At 38.5% G+C, this 17,012-nt stretch overlaps 1 protein-coding gene across 3 annotated transcripts in view; it reads right to left on the reverse strand.

Annotated features, from left to right (window-relative positions):
• CDK8 (cyclin dependent kinase 8) overlaps positions 1 to 17,012 on the reverse strand; it is a 155,789-nt gene extending 138,777 nt beyond the window's left edge. For all 3 annotated transcript variants that reach the window (XM_030813210.1, XM_012506697.2, XM_003273139.4), the window contains exon 1: positions 16,344 to 17,012. Coding sequence is in view for 2 of the 3 variants with exons in the window: in XM_012506697.2 (XP_012362151.1) it covers positions 16,344 to 16,471 (128 nt within the window). In the remaining variant the exon portion in view is untranslated. The remainder of the gene's footprint in view (positions 1 to 16,343) is intronic.

Here is a 17,012-nt window from a genome sequence, read left to right on the forward strand (position 1 = left end):
GTCTCACTCTGTCCCCCAGGCCCTCTACAGTGGCACAATTAGAGCTCACCACCGCCTCAAGCTCCTGGACTCAAGCAATCCTACCGCCTCAGTCTCCTGAGTAGCTAGGACTATAGGCAAATACCACCAAGCCCAGTTAATTTTTTAATTTTTTTGTAAAGATGGGGTATCAACTATACTGCCCAGGCTGGTCTCAAACTCCTGTGTCCTCAAGCAGTCCTCCCACCTCAGACTCCCAAAATGCTGGAATTGCAACCATGAGTCACTGTGCCCAGCTCATTTTTTACCTTTTATGCCATATTTTTACTATACCTTTTCTATATTAAAATGTGTTTAGATACACAAATACTAACCACTGTGTTACAAGTGCCTATAATAGTCAATACAATAACATACTGTACAGGTTTGTAGACTAAGCAATAGGCTACACCATATAGCCTAGGTGTGTTGTAGGCTATACCACCTAGGTGTCTGAGTATGCTCTATGATGTTCACACAATCATAAAGTTGCCTAATGCTGCATTTCTCAGAAAGTATCCCTGTCATTAAGCAACACACAACTGTATTTGCAAATCATATATCTGATAAGGGTTCAGTATCCAGAATATACAAAGAATTCCTACAACTCACTACTAAAAAGACAACCTAATTTTAAAAAGCAAAGCATTTGAATATATTTTCCCACAAAGATACATAAATGGTCAATAAGCACATAAAAAGATACTCAACATCATTAGTTATTAGGGAAATACAAATCAAAACCACAATAAGATACCATTTAATACCCTTAAGGATGCCTATTATCAAAAAAGGCAGAAAACAAGTGTTGGAAAGAACGTGGAGAAATTGCAACCCTGGTGTACTGCTGGTGGGAATACAAAATGGTGTAGCAGCTGTGGAAAACAGTTTGGAGGCTACTCAAAAAGTTAAACATGAGCCAGTAATTCTAATCTTGGTTATAATGAATACCTAGGAATTGAAAGCAGAGACTCAGATAGTTGTATATCCATGTTCATAGCAGCATTATTCATAACAACCAAAAAGGAGAAAGAACCCAAATATTCACCAGCCCATGAATGAACAAAATGCGATACATGTTACAACATGAATGAGCCTTGAAAACGTTTCATTAAGTGAAGGAAGTCAGTCACAAAAGAGCACATATTGTATGATTTCATCATTTATATGAAATGTCCAGAATAGGCAAATGCAGACACAGAAAGGAGATTCCTGGTTGCCTAGGACTGAGGATTAGAGGAAACAAGGAGTGATTGCTAATAGGTACCGGGTTTCTTTTAGAGGGACCAAAAATATTCTAAAATCAGATTGCGGTAATAGCTGCACAACCCTGTGAATATATTAAAAAGCACTAAACTGTATGTGTGTGTGTGTGTGTGTGTGTGTATTTTTTTTTTTTTTTTTTGAGACAGAGTTTCGCTCTTGTTGCCCAGGCTGGAGTGCAATGGTGTGATCTTGGCTCACTGTAACCTCCACCTCCTGGGTTCAAATGATTCTCCTGCCTCAGCCTCTTGAGTAGCTGGCATTACAGGCACGCGCCACCACACCAGCTAATTTTTGTATTTTTAGTAGAGATAGGGTTTCACATGTTGGTCAGGCTGGTCTCAAACTCCTGACCTCAGGTATCTACCTGCCTCGGCCTCCCAAAGTGCTGGGATTACAAGAGTGAGCCACCACACCTAGCTAAACTGTATATTTTAAATAGGTAAATTGTACGGTATATGAATTATATCTCAATAAAGCCATATTAAAAAAACTTTATGAACTACAAATGTATATAACTTTTTAGAAGGTATTACTAATATTTTTCCATGAAGACAATTGGGATTTAATATCCCTACTTTGTACACTGTAACTTAAACACTTAAACAACTATCAAGTTCTTCTGCGCTAAAAAATAAATAAATAAATAATAAGTAACTAGTAGCAAATGCTGTCTTCCATTCCAAAACTTTTCAAGAATATAGTACAGAATTTTACTAAGAAAAAAACCTAATTGCACTACATTCTGATTTGAAAACCACCAAGCACATTTTAAATTCAGTGAGTCCAGTTACTCAAAGTGCAACAGAAATACAGAAAAGACACTACATGATCAAAGTCAAAGCAAGATTTTTTTTAAAGTGACATGTACTTAGTATTTTTTGCTTACATTGAAATTTTCATGTACTTAGGAACATCAGACTGAATCACCTTTTAGAATAGAATGATCCCATAAAAAAACATCTAAAGAGAAATAGATCAAGTAAGAGAGGTATGTGCTACTTTCATCGATTTCCTTAAGTTTTTCACTTACTTCCGAATTTAGCTTATGTCACAAACTTAAAGGGAATCTGCAGAGGTCAGCTAGTCTTGGCTAAAACACTGACAATACCGACTTTCAGCTCCAGGATATCTGGTTTAAATTCTCAAACACAGCTGGACTCATTTGTACTAAAATAGGTTTTTAGATAAAAAGATAAAAATATATGTGTATTTCAGCTTCCTATCCATAAGTAGTACTTTCCAAAGTCTATTAAGCAGTCACTGTATCCATACTATCAAGAATTATGTTTAGCAGTACTTAAAAGTTTCTTCAGAATTAACAAAATACATCAGAGCTGTCTTACAATCACCTGGCTGCTTACCTAATATGAATAAGTACTTCTGTTAAACATGAAGTCAAGCAATTTTGCTGGCAACAGAAAGGGCTCCAGCCTCTCATTCTATGGAGGCAAGTCCATAAGCGAACGCAACTGAGAAACCCAACAATAAACAATGTCAAAGCCAACATCAGTATGAAACAGAAAAAGCAAGCCAAAAAGTGGGGAGAAAGGAAAAAAATCAGGAGTAGGAATGTCAGTGCTGGGCGGGAAATGAGAGGATGACCAGGGCCAACCAACAAGAAATGGAAAGAGAGATGATCTAAGCAAGAGTAAGAGAACTACAGGTCAGTGCTAAATGAGCTGCATGGAGGTAGAATACCAAGGGCATCAATCATTTGTCACAAATTGTAGCAATATTATCAAGTTGGAATAGAGAAATCTGATGAAAGTAAACATAAAATAAGATGTAAAAATAATGAAATAACTGCAATTTTAAACACCTATATGGCTCTCAAGTTTTTTTTAATCCCCACCAGTAATCTAAAATACACAGGATTAGCTAAGTGTGGTGGCATAGTCCTATAGCCTGTGCCTGTAGTCCTAGCTACTCAGGAGGCTGAGGCAGGAGGAACGCTTGAGCTCAGGAGTTCTAGACCAGCCAGGGCAACAAGGCAAAACCACATCTCTACAAAAAATACAGTAATTAGCCAGATGTGGTGACACATGCCTGTAATCCCAGCGATTCAAGAGGCTGAGGTGGGAGGATGGGTTAAGCCTAAGAGTTCAAGGCTGCAGTGAGCCACGACTGCACTACTGCACTCCAGCCTGGGTGACAGAACAAGACCTTGTCTCAAAATAAAATAACATACACAGGACTCTGTGTGTGTGTGTGTGTGTGTGTGTGTGTGTGTGTGTGTGTGTGTGTATGTGTGTGTGTGTGTTGGGGGAGGGGGGAGTAAAACTTTCAAAAAATAATCTCAACAATTCTGACTTTACAATGTATTTAACCCCATGATTCAAACATGTCATTACTATATTTACTCCCGTTTCTTCTTTCCAGAAAGTTTTGTTTTTGGAGTTTTGATGTGAGTGTTAATTGGTGCAACATTTTTAGAGGACAAAGATTAGACCTCAAAAGAGTCTGGCCCAGGCCTGGGAAGAGATATTCCTAGGAAACTGACCTGCTTGCAGTGATGTGCTAGGGTTGTTACCAGTGACTTGTACTTGAGCATGGTGATCAGAGTTTCTAGAACCATTGAAGGAAGCCAGGAGGGATAAAACTCCCTTTGGATTTAGCAAAGGGAGCTTCTCTTGCTTGATGGAAACCTCACTTCCTGCCAGTGTATCATCCACGGCAAATGTCTCCATGGAGAACTTTGGGAGCCTGGGAAGTTCTACCTCCATCTGACAGCATGTTGTATACAAAAACAGATGCAAAGGACATTTATTGTAGTTCTGTTTCAATGAAAACAACCTAAATGTCCTTGCATTGGACCAGTATATTATACATATAAAACAAAACAATGAACTGATAAAATGAATTGAGTTACAGGTGCTGATATAGATCTCCAAAACATATGAACTGAAAAAAGCAAAGCACAGAATAACACATATGTAAATTTTTTTCCACGGGCATGCATTACCTGCTCAAAACGAATAAAGTACTAAAGTAAATTTTAAAGTCTACCCATACATATATTTGCTTCTATATGCAGATACACAAGGACCCACTGGTAATAATTACCCCTAAAAAGTGGAAGCTCAATCTGAGGTAAAAGGGTGACTTAGATTTTCCTGGGTACCCTTATGTACAATTTAAATGTTTTATCATGAGACTATATTAATTTCATAGTCCCATCTTATTTCATAATGAAATATAGTTGCTGAAAGTATACGACCTTTGACCTGAGATTCTACTTTAAGGACTTCATATGACATTGGAGAACTGCACACATATTTACTGACATCCCTTGCTAACTGCAATGGCTGTAATTTGGAGATTACTTCAACATCTATCCCTAAAAAACTGGTTGACTACATATTTATTGATATATATATACATATCATGTGATACTCAGCAATAATTAAAAATGGTGAGAGCTACATTTAGCAACATGGAAAGATGCATAATATTTTTGAATGAAAAAATGTAAGATCATAGATGTTATTAATGTATACATATATTCAGAGTCATCTGGAAAGACAAGGAAAACATTAATTGTCTAGTAATTGTAGAGTTAGGGTTTTAAGAATACATTTCTGGACTATTTGAATTCATCACAATGAAGAGTCATTATTTTTATAATCAAAAAAAGAAAAAGCTATTTTCTTTTTTTAAAAAAATGAGAAATATCCTGAATAGCATGGAGTAAAAAATAAATAAATGGCATCTACAGGTTTCGCTTCAGTAACACAGCCAGCAGAGAACCAGGAATGGCAGTGAAGCTTTTCATTGCTTTGCTCTGAATAAGGCTAACCATCAAAGTACCAAAAACGCTGAATAAAACCTACAAAGTGTGTTATGACTTAAGCTTTGGTGTCCAAAAATCTTTAGCTGAAGTTTTATTTCATTTATTTTATTTAACCCAGACACTTCATTATCTCCCTTGCCCTCTGAGCCACATGTGACACTTCCTATCGCTGACTCCTGCAAAGACTCTCTTCCTGGCTGTTATTCTACCTACAAGGTCCTAGTATTTCTCCAAGCTGCCCTGTACAACCAGTAAGCTGTACACTCCACGGTTCCTGTTATACAGTATGGCATCCTTGGGTTTTCTCCTTTCTAGACTCAATTTTTGGCCCCCTAGGTAGATATCGCTTTCTTCGCACTTTATACAAGGCCCTTGTCTTGCTCTATACACTCTCCCTAGGCAATTTCATCATCACTCAAAGCTACTACTTTAAGTACTTTAAGTACATAGTCTAACTCTAGCCAGACTCCTCTCTTGAACATTAGATCTACATATCTGCCTAATGGACATTTCTTCTCAGATGTTTAACAGGTACCTGAAATTCAACATATCAAAGCTCAATCATCATCTTCCACCTCAAGCTTGCTCCTCTTTCTGTTTTGGCTATGTGAATGGCAATATCCAGCTGCCTAAGCCAGAAACCTGGGCATCATCCTTGGTTCTCACTTGTTCATCTATCACATCCAATAAATCAACAAGTCCTATCAATTCTACCTCCTCATCCCCTCTCTCACTTCCCTAATTCAAGTCACTAGCATCTCTCACCTGGATTACTATTACATTCTCCTAACCACAGCTTCCTATGGCCATTCTGATCGTGTTACCAAGCAATCTTTTTAAATGAGAAATCGGAACTTATTACTATCTGCTTAAAACCCTACGCATGGTTTCCACTGACTTCGGAAGAAAGTACAAAGTCCATGACTTGATTTACAACAATCTGCTTACTTCCCCAATTTGATTATTTATATCTCTCCCTCCACCCCTCCAAGATCTGGCATGGAAATTCTTTCAATTGTCTCACTGTACATACCATCTTTCCTTAATGTCTTTGTGCATGCTACTCAGGGGCAGCTGCAAAGGATAGCTTCCCCCCATAACGCACAAGCTCCTGAAATTACCTCAAATAAACAATTTCAGTTGCAACTTGCTTACTACACATTACTGCACTGGCTGTTCATCTAAACAGCACCTTCTTCCTTATAAAGTAATTCTGGAGCCACGAGTGATATTACCTCTCTCACCTGCACTATAACTCCTCAAGCCCCCACTAACTCTTATTTATTGCCCATTCACAATTTCTAATTATCTTGCAAGTCACAAGTGAAATATACTTGAGCGCCCCCCAAGGGCAGATTAGGTACTTCCATGGCAACCTAAAATTTTCCCTACTGCAGCCCTTATCCTACTATATTACAATTGTTTACCTGCCTGTGCCCCTCAAAAGTCTGTAAGTTCCCTAAAGAGTTATTAGACCATGGGCTGTTCGCTGCTGAATCACCTACATCTGGCACAGAACCTAGCATAGCTGGTGGGAATGTAAACTAGTACAGCCACTATAGAAAACAGTATGAAGATTTCTCAAAAAACTAAAAATAGAATTACCATTCAGTCCAGCAATCAAAGAGATACTGGGTATCTCTACCCAAAGGAAAAGAAATCAGTATATCAAAGGGATACCTACACTCGCATGTTTATGGCAACACTATTTACAACAGCAAAGGTATGGCATCAATCTAAGTATCCATCAGCACATTAATGGATAAAGAAAATGTGGCATATATTCACAACGGAATACTATTCAGCCACAAAAAAAGAAGGAAATCATATCATTTGCAGCAACGTAAATGGAACTTGAGGTCCTTATGTTAAGTGAAATAAGCCAGGCACAAAAAGACAAATATCATATGTTCTCATTCATACATGGGAGCTACAAAAAAATGAACACATGGATCTAGACAGTGAAAAATAGATAAAGGGGACTAGGAAGGGTGAGTGGGGAGGGAAGAGAGGAGGAGAAGTGAGTTAAAGGGTGCAGATATAGATTAAGATAATAGAAATAAATTCAATGTTTGATAGTAGAGTAGGAGTACTAAACAAAAATGCACCGCAGTCTGGTGATGAACTTCCTAAGTACCCTGACTTCACCACTATACATATATACATCTAACAAAATTTCTCTTGTGCCCCATAAATTTGTACAAGTAAGAACCTATCATATAAGAGACATTCAGTAAATAATTACCAAATAAATTATAAGCACACAAATTTACAAAAAGAACTGCAACTACTGGGAGGGGTGACGTGCTAGTCCCACCCACTTGGGAGGCTAAGGTGGGAGGATCACTTGAGCCCAGGAATTCAAGGCTGAAGTGAGCCATGATCGCACCACAGCACCTCCAGCCCAGGGAACAGAGTGAGACCTTGTCTCAATAAAATTAATTAATTAATTAATTTTAAGAAAAAAAAAGAACGGCAGCTAAAGGGAAACCATAATGAAATGCCAAATATTTAAATAATTTAATTTTATACTTTAAAAAATCAACATTAAGTCAGCATTAAAAAATAAATTACAAGTATGTCTTGCTTTCTGTCGACATTTTCTTGGAAATTAGGTATAAACTTAATTTTTGCAAAGAAAGTCATATAATAAAACACTAGGAGACTCATTTACTTAAAGGGAGTCTTGGCCGGGCGTGGTGGCTCATGCCTGTAATCTCAGCACTTTGGGAGGCCCAGGTGGGCGGATCACGAGGTCAGGAGATCGAGACCATCCTGGCTAACATGGTGAAATCCTGTCTCTACTAAAAATATAAAAAATTAGCCAGGTGTGGTGGCGGGTGCCTGTAGTCTCAGCTACTTGGGAAGCTGAGGCAGGAGAATGGCATGAACCCGGGAGGCGGAGCTTGCAGTGAGCCGAGATCACGCCACTGCACTCCAGCCTGGGCGACAGAGCGAGACTCAGTCTCAAAACAAAAAACAAAAAAAAACCTACCCCTTCTTTCCTCAAAAATATGACTTCTTTAATATAAACTACATTAGCACGACTTGACAAGTTTTCTTTTTATTCAATCCCTTTAGTTCTCTAAACAACCTATAAATTCAAATGTCTAGAAACACCCAGAGTAGGCCCTTCATCATGATGTAAAAATTCCTCTCTGTAGGATGATTATTTGTTAGAATTCATGGACTATAATAAAGTTATAGACTTTAAAGAACTTGTCTAGTGAGATGAGTAACTGAGTTACCTTGAATAGAAGTTGGTCTAAATAATTTTTTACTCATGTAACAAAAGGTAAATTTCAAATAAAGTGATCATGCTATACAGACCAGTAATTTTAGGCAAAATTAAATGCCAACTGTGATTCAGAAACTAATTAAGTTTTCCTTAATTTTAGAAATACAGATTTGATCTGCATTTAAAAGGATTCATTTTCAAAGTATATTTCAAAAAAATATTATATCTAATATCTCAAATACCTTGGCCTTCCATTTCGATTCAGCCAACTACCAAGCTTGCTCTTGCCTCTGGATTTTGGTATTGTTCAGTGCCATTCTGGGTAAAAATCTAGGAAACCCATCAAATTTTGCTTCTCCTGGTATTTTCACAGGTATTACTTTTCTACTCTTCCCGTAATATGCCTCAAGTTTTTAATGTTAGCAAGTTTAGAAAAAAGATTTTCAAATATGAATTTCAGATATACACACACACATACACAAAAGTACAAAATACCTGTCAAAATTTGGCAATATGCCAAGAGCTGGGGAGAACACAATCATTGCCCTAGAGGAAATCTATAATTTTCACCCATAAACATTCTCCTGAAAGACCCAAAGGATATATAAGCATTAACCACATATACACTGAAGTAGTTACATAATATATCAGTGAATGTTTTGCAGGGTGACGGGTAAAGTGGGACTTATTGGAGTTGTATGTTAAGATACATAGTTAGGATTTTTTCTGAGGCTGTCAGTACATTTCAACTGAGAAAAAAAGATTTCCAGCACAAGGTGCTGCCTGAGAAAAAGGTCAGAGTGGTCTAAGTTGATGGAGGAGGAGCAGCTGTATGAATCTCTGTTTCAGAATTACTGTAATAGATCATGGTGTGAGCACTGTCCTGGAATAAAATAGACTAGTCAGGTCTTGTACACAAAGGACAAAGAACTTGGTCCTAAACCAGAGTCAGTGTAAAGTCACTCAAAATTGGTTCTCAGTTGCTTTGGATATGATCCAGAAATTCCACTCCCAGGTATATACTGAAAACATACATCCAACTAACAAGTCACACATGAATGCTTATAGAAGCATTATTCATTTTAGCCAAAAAGTGGAAACAACCCAAATGTCCAACTGATGAATATATAAACAAAATGTGGTATATCTATACAATGCAATATGATCCAGCCATAGAAAGGTATGAAGTACTGATACATGTACTACATGGATGAACCTTGAAAACATTACATTAAGTAAAGAAACACAAACGCAAAAGGCCACATGTTGAATTAGTCCATTTATATGAAATGTCCAGAACAGGCAAATCCACTGAGACAGAAAGTAGATTAGTGCTTGTCAATGGCTGGGGAGAGAGGGGAATGGGGGTGACTGCTTAACGGGTTTCTTTTTGGGGTCATGAAAATGTCCTAGGATTAGACAGTGATGGTGGTTGCACAGCCTCGTCGATCTACTAAAAACCACTATATTGATCACACACTTTTAAAAGGGTGAATTTTATGGTATGTGACTTATATCTCAATTTTTAAAAAGGAGTGCTCAGCATTTTTTCTGCTACAATACATCTGAAGAACATAACATAACTCCATCAATAAAGGCAGCTTACTACAGCAAGGACTGGTTTTGGGACTTCGACGATAATTGTATTAAAGAATATTCAGAATCATGATACCAAGAGTCTTTAAGTATTAAGGTCAAAACAACAGGTAAAAGCCACCTTTTGGCAACAACATCAAGAGCTGCCTTGAGGTGACAAAGGATCGCTAAAGAGAAAAGATAATTTCTAAGTAACATGACCAAGGCTACGTAATCCGGTGTGAAGGAAAAAATTCCCAAAGTGTTCTGAAGGAGGAAAGGACAGTAGTTTTATTTTCTAGCAGCAGCTAAGAACAGAAAAAGAGTCAAGAGACAATGAGGATTGGATTCAATAGTGAAAGGCACTACAAGAAAGATTAACACCAGTCACAGGGAATCAAATGTATTTATCAACACTGATTTGCCATACATAGTTCCCACCTAACAAATGAATCACATCTCAAATGTTTATAAATCAGAATTAGAACACATTTGCCCAGAGAATTAATTGTCCAAGTAGTTAAGTTTGCAAATGGCCTACAATTATAATTTTTCATTATTTCTGTTTTCCTAGCTGAAATTCAGCATGCCAGAAGCCCTGTCCCTACCTTCCATCTTTCCACACATCAGAGCCCCAACGAGAAATTCCATTACTTCCTAAACTCTAAGTAGCAAAAGAACTTCTTTCCCCTTCCAATTTGTTACCATCCATCACCTCAGCAGCATACAAAATTCTGACTCCTTACTCCTCATGGAGGTGAGGCCAAAGCAGAATCATTTGCCATCCAGAGCCCCCAACAAAACAGAGTTCTGCCATGGCAGTTTTGCACATGGGAGAGTCTTACATCAGACCCCTGACTTCAGAGGCTGCTTTTCTTGAATGGCCAATGTTCTCATGATTGAAAACTCACACACACACAATTATGGTGTTCAGTGCAAACGCTAATAAATTTATCTCCACTGTTAAATAATGAGGACCTCACCACATCCAATGGGTACAATGGAACATTTGTAGTGCATATATATACTACTACACGTACAGCAAGAGCTCAAAAAATGCTGGCCAGGGAAAACAAGGGGAAAAGAAAGGCATGGCAAGAAAAAATTAAAACCCACAAAATTTGCTGGGGTCTGCAGAAAACACAATTTAAAAAAAAAATCCCTTTGTCCTATTCCTGTTGGAATGTCTTTTCTGATGAGCTCTTCCCTGTCTTCTACGATCCAAATCAAATAGTGTAAACTTTGAAGCTTTTCCTGAAAACCTTAACCAGTTGGGGACTTCCTTCTCCGTGTTGCCATACATCTTGCATTAATTATTAGAGTGCTTATTGAATTGCAATATTTACATGTCTGTTTCTCCAGTAGTTATCTCCTCAAATAATGGAGTACTTCATTCATCTTTGCATTCCCAATACCTTGGACAGTGCTTGGCACATAGAAGGGTCCAATAAATACTTGTTGAAAGAATGAGTAATTGACTTCTTCAAATGTTCAAAGACACAGTAAAAGTAATAACTCACATGAACAAATCCCAAATGAATTGATTTTCCAGTATTGCTACTAAAAAAAATGAAATTTAAGCATGAAATCTCAACGGGGCCTAAACTGTGGATCTGAATGCACTGATATCTAAGGTAGGTAACTTCAACCACATGGAAATAAGAAGTACACAGCAAATACAGTCATCCCTCAGTATCCACAAGGGGTGCGTTCCAGGACCGCCCCCCAAAATCCACAGATGCTCAAGTTTCTAATATAAAATGGTGTCCTATTTGCATATAACCTACGCATATCCTCCCACACACTTAAATCATCTCTAGATTACTTACCCTACCTAATAAAATGTAAATGCTATGTAAACAGTTGTTATACTCTATTTTTTTAGGAAATAATGACAAGAAAAAAATCTGTACATGCTCAGTAGAGATGCAACTATCCTTTCCCCCTACCCCCTCGAAAATTTTTGAACCACAGTTGCTTGAATCTACAGATGCAGGACCTGCAGATACAGGTGACTAACTGTCCCTTTCTGTCACATTTTTAGAAGGTTATAAGGAATACTCTTTATTGCATACATGACTATTCCAGTGATAAAAATTACATATTGTATTTGGCATTTCTGACATCTAAAGAAATATTTAAATCAAAATGAACTTAGATACAGCATTCAGCCATATTCAGAAGGGGAAAAAGGTAATGGGATGCTCCAGTGCAGGCTGAATCAGAAGAGTTCCTGTGTGCTGCCCACCAACTGAATGGTTCAAGGGAGTGGGAACAGGCACTGCCCATAAATCCTCGACATCTTAAGAGAGAAATACAGAGGAATGGCAAGGTAGCATAAGACATGTTGGGTTAAGTAACTGATAGGTCTTTGGGAGTTACCAAGCTTTTTGGCAGTTGATGAGAACCAACGTTAAAGCATGAGACTAAAAAATATGGAAATCCACCATCATCTAAAGTAAAATTTTTTAGTGGTTGTTTGCCTAATCTTGCAAAAAATATTACATTTTATGTTCATAATTTTTACTTCCTCCAATCATAATACTAGAAAAGACCCTAAAAATTATCTGCTGAAACCCCCCTACTAAGATCTATAAGGGCAAATGACTTTCCCAAGGTCATACTGCTATCAGAAGCACAGTCTGAATTCAAATTCAGGTTTCCAAGGATCGCTCATCTAGAGTCCTTTCCACTAGATGAAGTGCTTCCACATGGCTTTCATTAGAGTTTAGCCCTACATACACACAAACACACACACACACACACACACACCCCTCTAGATACACAAGTATGTTTGTGTATATACGTATAGACACACCCATATATCTACATAAACAGTTTTATAGCACTTGAAAAAACTAGGGCGCTTCAGTAATATACCCAGAAAGTACATCAGTTTATTGAAACAAATATTAATAGTTCTATACGGTATTTATGTTTTTGAGTAACCCACTAGAAATCAAACTCCACAACTATTTTTCTACTTATTCAATATATTAATTATATGAAGCATAATGGTTAAGAGCATGGGCTCTGGAGTGAAAAACCTGCACCTAATCCTCTAATCTTAGCTGACATTTAATTAGCTGTGTACTCATGGGTAAATTTGCTTAACCTTTCTAAGCCTCAGTTTCCTCAACTGGAAAACTGAAAAATAACAGAATCGACTTGATATACTTCTTGTGAGGATTAAATAGATGATGAATGTAAAGTGCTTTGCCCAGCACCTGAAACTTAATTACTCAGTACTTTAGCTATTATTGCCATTATCACTGCCTACTTACTAATCTCTGGGCTCTCAACAAATGTGCCCCAAAGAAAGTTGGCAGTATCTCTCTCTCTCTCACACACACACAAACACACACTCATTCCTCACTCATAATTATTCTTTGGAACACAGATTATAACAGATTAAAAACCCTACTAAGAAAATTCCTTTTGTTTTTCTTTTTTGAAGAAAAACCTCTTATCCCAAATTGATATTTTAAATTATCCAAACATCCAGCACAAATATTGAAGTCTAGAATTTAAAAACACAAATTGTTTTCTGTCTTCTAACGCTTTCCTACTCTTTAAAACAAAATTAGTTTGGTTGCCTAAACTCGGCAAAGAGGAGATACAATCAACTCAGAAAGAAAATGAACCCCCCTGCTTCCCACTGAGTACCCTTTAAGTGTTCAGACACAAAGGACACTATCTCATTTATGGCGACACAAGTGAGAACAAATTAATCCCAAGATTTATTGTGTATTTCTTTAAACTCTATTATAATCTGAAATTAACATCCTTATAAAAGGTCCCTTTTCCCTACTATGCAATCATGCCTCAAGTAAGTCAAAGAAATGAATCTTTCAAGCTATTTTATTTCCTAAAACTTAATAATTTAAGCAGCTAACTTCTCTGGTCTAAATTATTTTACCAATTATGCATGTTCTATGCTCACTGGGCAACTGAAAGGATACAACGTTTACATACATTCATTTCAATAGTCCAATATGTCTAAACCAAGCTTATTTGCGTTATTTCCTTTTATAGAAAATCTCAGGTTCTCCTTGAAGGTGTTACCATCTGAGTTCCTAGAGAACAAATCTCAGCTGCAGAATAAATAATGTAATTTGAAAGTAAATCAATACTAGAAACAAATTATTTGATCATCATCTTATTATAAAAGATTAAACAGCCACAAATTTTATTTTACCAGGACTAAAATGCATTAAATTACATTTCACTGACATAAGATCAAAAGAACCTCATAAATACTATGCGATATTTTACCAGAGTGAGGTTACAAAAAAGTCAAACCGAAAAAATCCCTGTAATTTTAAAACTCTCTAAAACTATCTCTAAAAGATAGTAATGTTAAAACTCTCTTGACATTTGATCCATTAAAAATAGAAGTTCATCACATAAAGAGAATCATTAAAGACTGATGGAAAACAAACCCCAAGGATTACAAATAATAAGTTCTTTTTTCCAAAATGCAATGTTACTTTTCAGCTGTCACAGATGACTAAGAATGTCCATACATTATACCTTCAACTATCTTTAAATTCAAAGATATTGAAATTATTCTTTCAAATTATTCTTAACGGCCTAAATGAAAACCTGACCACAGAGGATATAAAATGTGCTTAAGTACCTCCTGCCAATACACAGTATTAGTTTTCTAATAAAATGTACACCGTTAAAACAAATATGCATATTTTATTAGCTTAAATTGGTAATTTATGAAAACAGAACCGGCTTCTCTCACACAGTTTAAAAATAATGCAAAGGCGCTAGAATTTTATATAACATGACAGTTTGGTCAAATGTACTGTAATGTCTAATCTCATGGGATTGGGGATTTTATGAATATGCCCAAAATCACATAATACTGGGGGAAGGGGAGATGGTTTAAAGCTTTTGAGATATATCATATGGTAAGTTAACATAATTTTAAAAATGTATGTCATTACAGAGTAAAACTTCAACAATACGTCTAATTAGACAACAACAGAGTCAGCAGTATCTCCAGACGCTGATTTCTCCAGTGTCACCAGACTATCCATTCCGCTAAAAAGTACTTTTAAATACGTGCGGCGCCCAGAATAACAAGTTTTCAAATCCAAATCCCTACCTTCTGCCGATCTGTTCCACTTTACTGTGGCATAAAAGCACTAAAATACACATTCCAAATTAATTAGAACTCCTATCTTCCTCGTAGAGTCCATTGTTGATACTTTTAGAAAGATATTTCAGTGAATCTAAGAAAAATGCTGAATAAATATACACTTTCCTTTCCAACACCCAGAATACTAAAGTATTTATAAATATGCGCCCCCCTCCCCCACACTAGGGAACTTCAGCTTTATGAATTTTTTTTCGTGCTAATGTAGTCTGAACATACTCTCCTACCTAATTTGAAATTTTAAGTGATTAAACATGATATAGCAGGTGACTAAACTGGGATGTTCAAGTAAAGCTACTTCGTTTCTAATAAAATCCAAAGATTATATAATAAGCTTTGACTTTTCAATAATTTTCTATTCTGTCAAAGGCAACAGAGACAACATCCATTTTACAAGAAAACATGGAGTTAATAAAATATATTTTCCCCCCAACTAAGAATTGCCTTCTTTTGTCAACATTACAAGACATTCATCTACTGACAAAGAGAAAAAATGAACAATTCACTTGCCTGTTAAGAAACTAAATTGGAAGCACTACCAGTCATAGGTTTAATTAAGTTGTTACTAGGGAAGAATATTTAAAGCAAAGGGATTAAAGTTCACTGCCAGCCCCTAAATTTGGGGGAAACCGCCTGAACGAGATAGTCCCTATGTCACTTGCCTTCTTCCCCACCACCCACCCTGCACCAAACCCCCATTGTTCTATGTAAAAATTCACAGCTAATAATATCTAAATAGCAATTGCAACATTTATGTTTCAGATGATCACTATGGGGAACTCTCTCCAGAACCACATTCACTCGCTGCCTTCCTTCCCTCAAATAAAATACAAATTTGATAAAAAATCGATCACAAACTGGTGGGGGAAAGGATCACAGCCTTCCTTCTAGACCGATGGATGACACTCCAGAGGCGGGTGAGGAAATCCCCATAAGGTTACCATAATAAATCGACCAAGGAAAAAAAAAAAATTTAACCCTGCGTTTTAGAACGAATTTTTTCATAAATCAGCTTTGAAATCCTTGAAAAGTATACAGCCCACGGTGCAGAGGCTCATCTTGCCTCTTACCACCAGAGCACAACACAGACGCGGCACGCAGGATTTCTTGTGGGTTTGGATCCCTCGTACACCACTTCCTCCCGAAACCTGGCTGGCGGAGCCAGAGGCCGGCGTCGAGGAAGTCAGAGCCCGGCACCCCGGCGGCCCGCTCTCCCTCCGGGCTACCTGCCTCGGCCTGCGGGAGCGCCGCCCAGCGCGGACACCGGCCCAGACACACACACTCACCCATCTTTCCTCTTGGCTTTGTAGACGTGACCATAAGTGCCTCGGCCAACTTTGCAGCCCTCGTATTCAAACAGGTCCTCGACCCGCTCCCGCTCGCTGCTCAGCTTCACTTTAAAGTCATAGTCCATTGTCACAGCCTCTGAGGCCGGAGAGCTGGGTCGGGGGGCCGGGGGGCAGGGGTGGGGACCGGGGAAGCACGGGCAGCCGCAGCCCCCGGGAACCCGCCCGCTCTACGCCCGCCGGCCGCAGCACCAGCCCGACTGACGCGGCAAGAGCAGGAGGAGGCCCCGCGAAAGCGCCGGGGACATCCAGGGGGACGGCGGGGCAGAGGCCGGCCGGGGGTGGAGGAACGGGGAGGATCCCCCGGCGAAGGAGAGCCGAGGGACGAGAGCTGGGGGTGGGGAGCGGTGTCTCTGCCCTTGTCCCCGCGGGCTCCCTGGGCGCCGGCTCCGCCGCTCTCTCCGGCCGCGCGTTCTGCTCCTGCTGCGGCGGGAGCGGCGGGGCGGCCAGGCGGGCTCTCGTCCTCTCACACGCGCACTCGCGCCTCACGCTCTCACACACACGCTCACACTCACTCACTCACTCACTCTCCCATACACTCAAACAGAAAGGCAGCGCCGCACAACAGCCGGTACCTCCTCAAAGAGAGGAGGAGGGAGGGCACTCGCG

Source organism: Nomascus leucogenys, chromosome 5 (genome assembly GCF_006542625.1).
Source record: "Nomascus leucogenys isolate Asia chromosome 5, Asia_NLE_v1, whole genome shotgun sequence".
NCBI classification, from domain to species: domain Eukaryota; kingdom Metazoa; phylum Chordata; class Mammalia; order Primates; family Hylobatidae; genus Nomascus; species Nomascus leucogenys.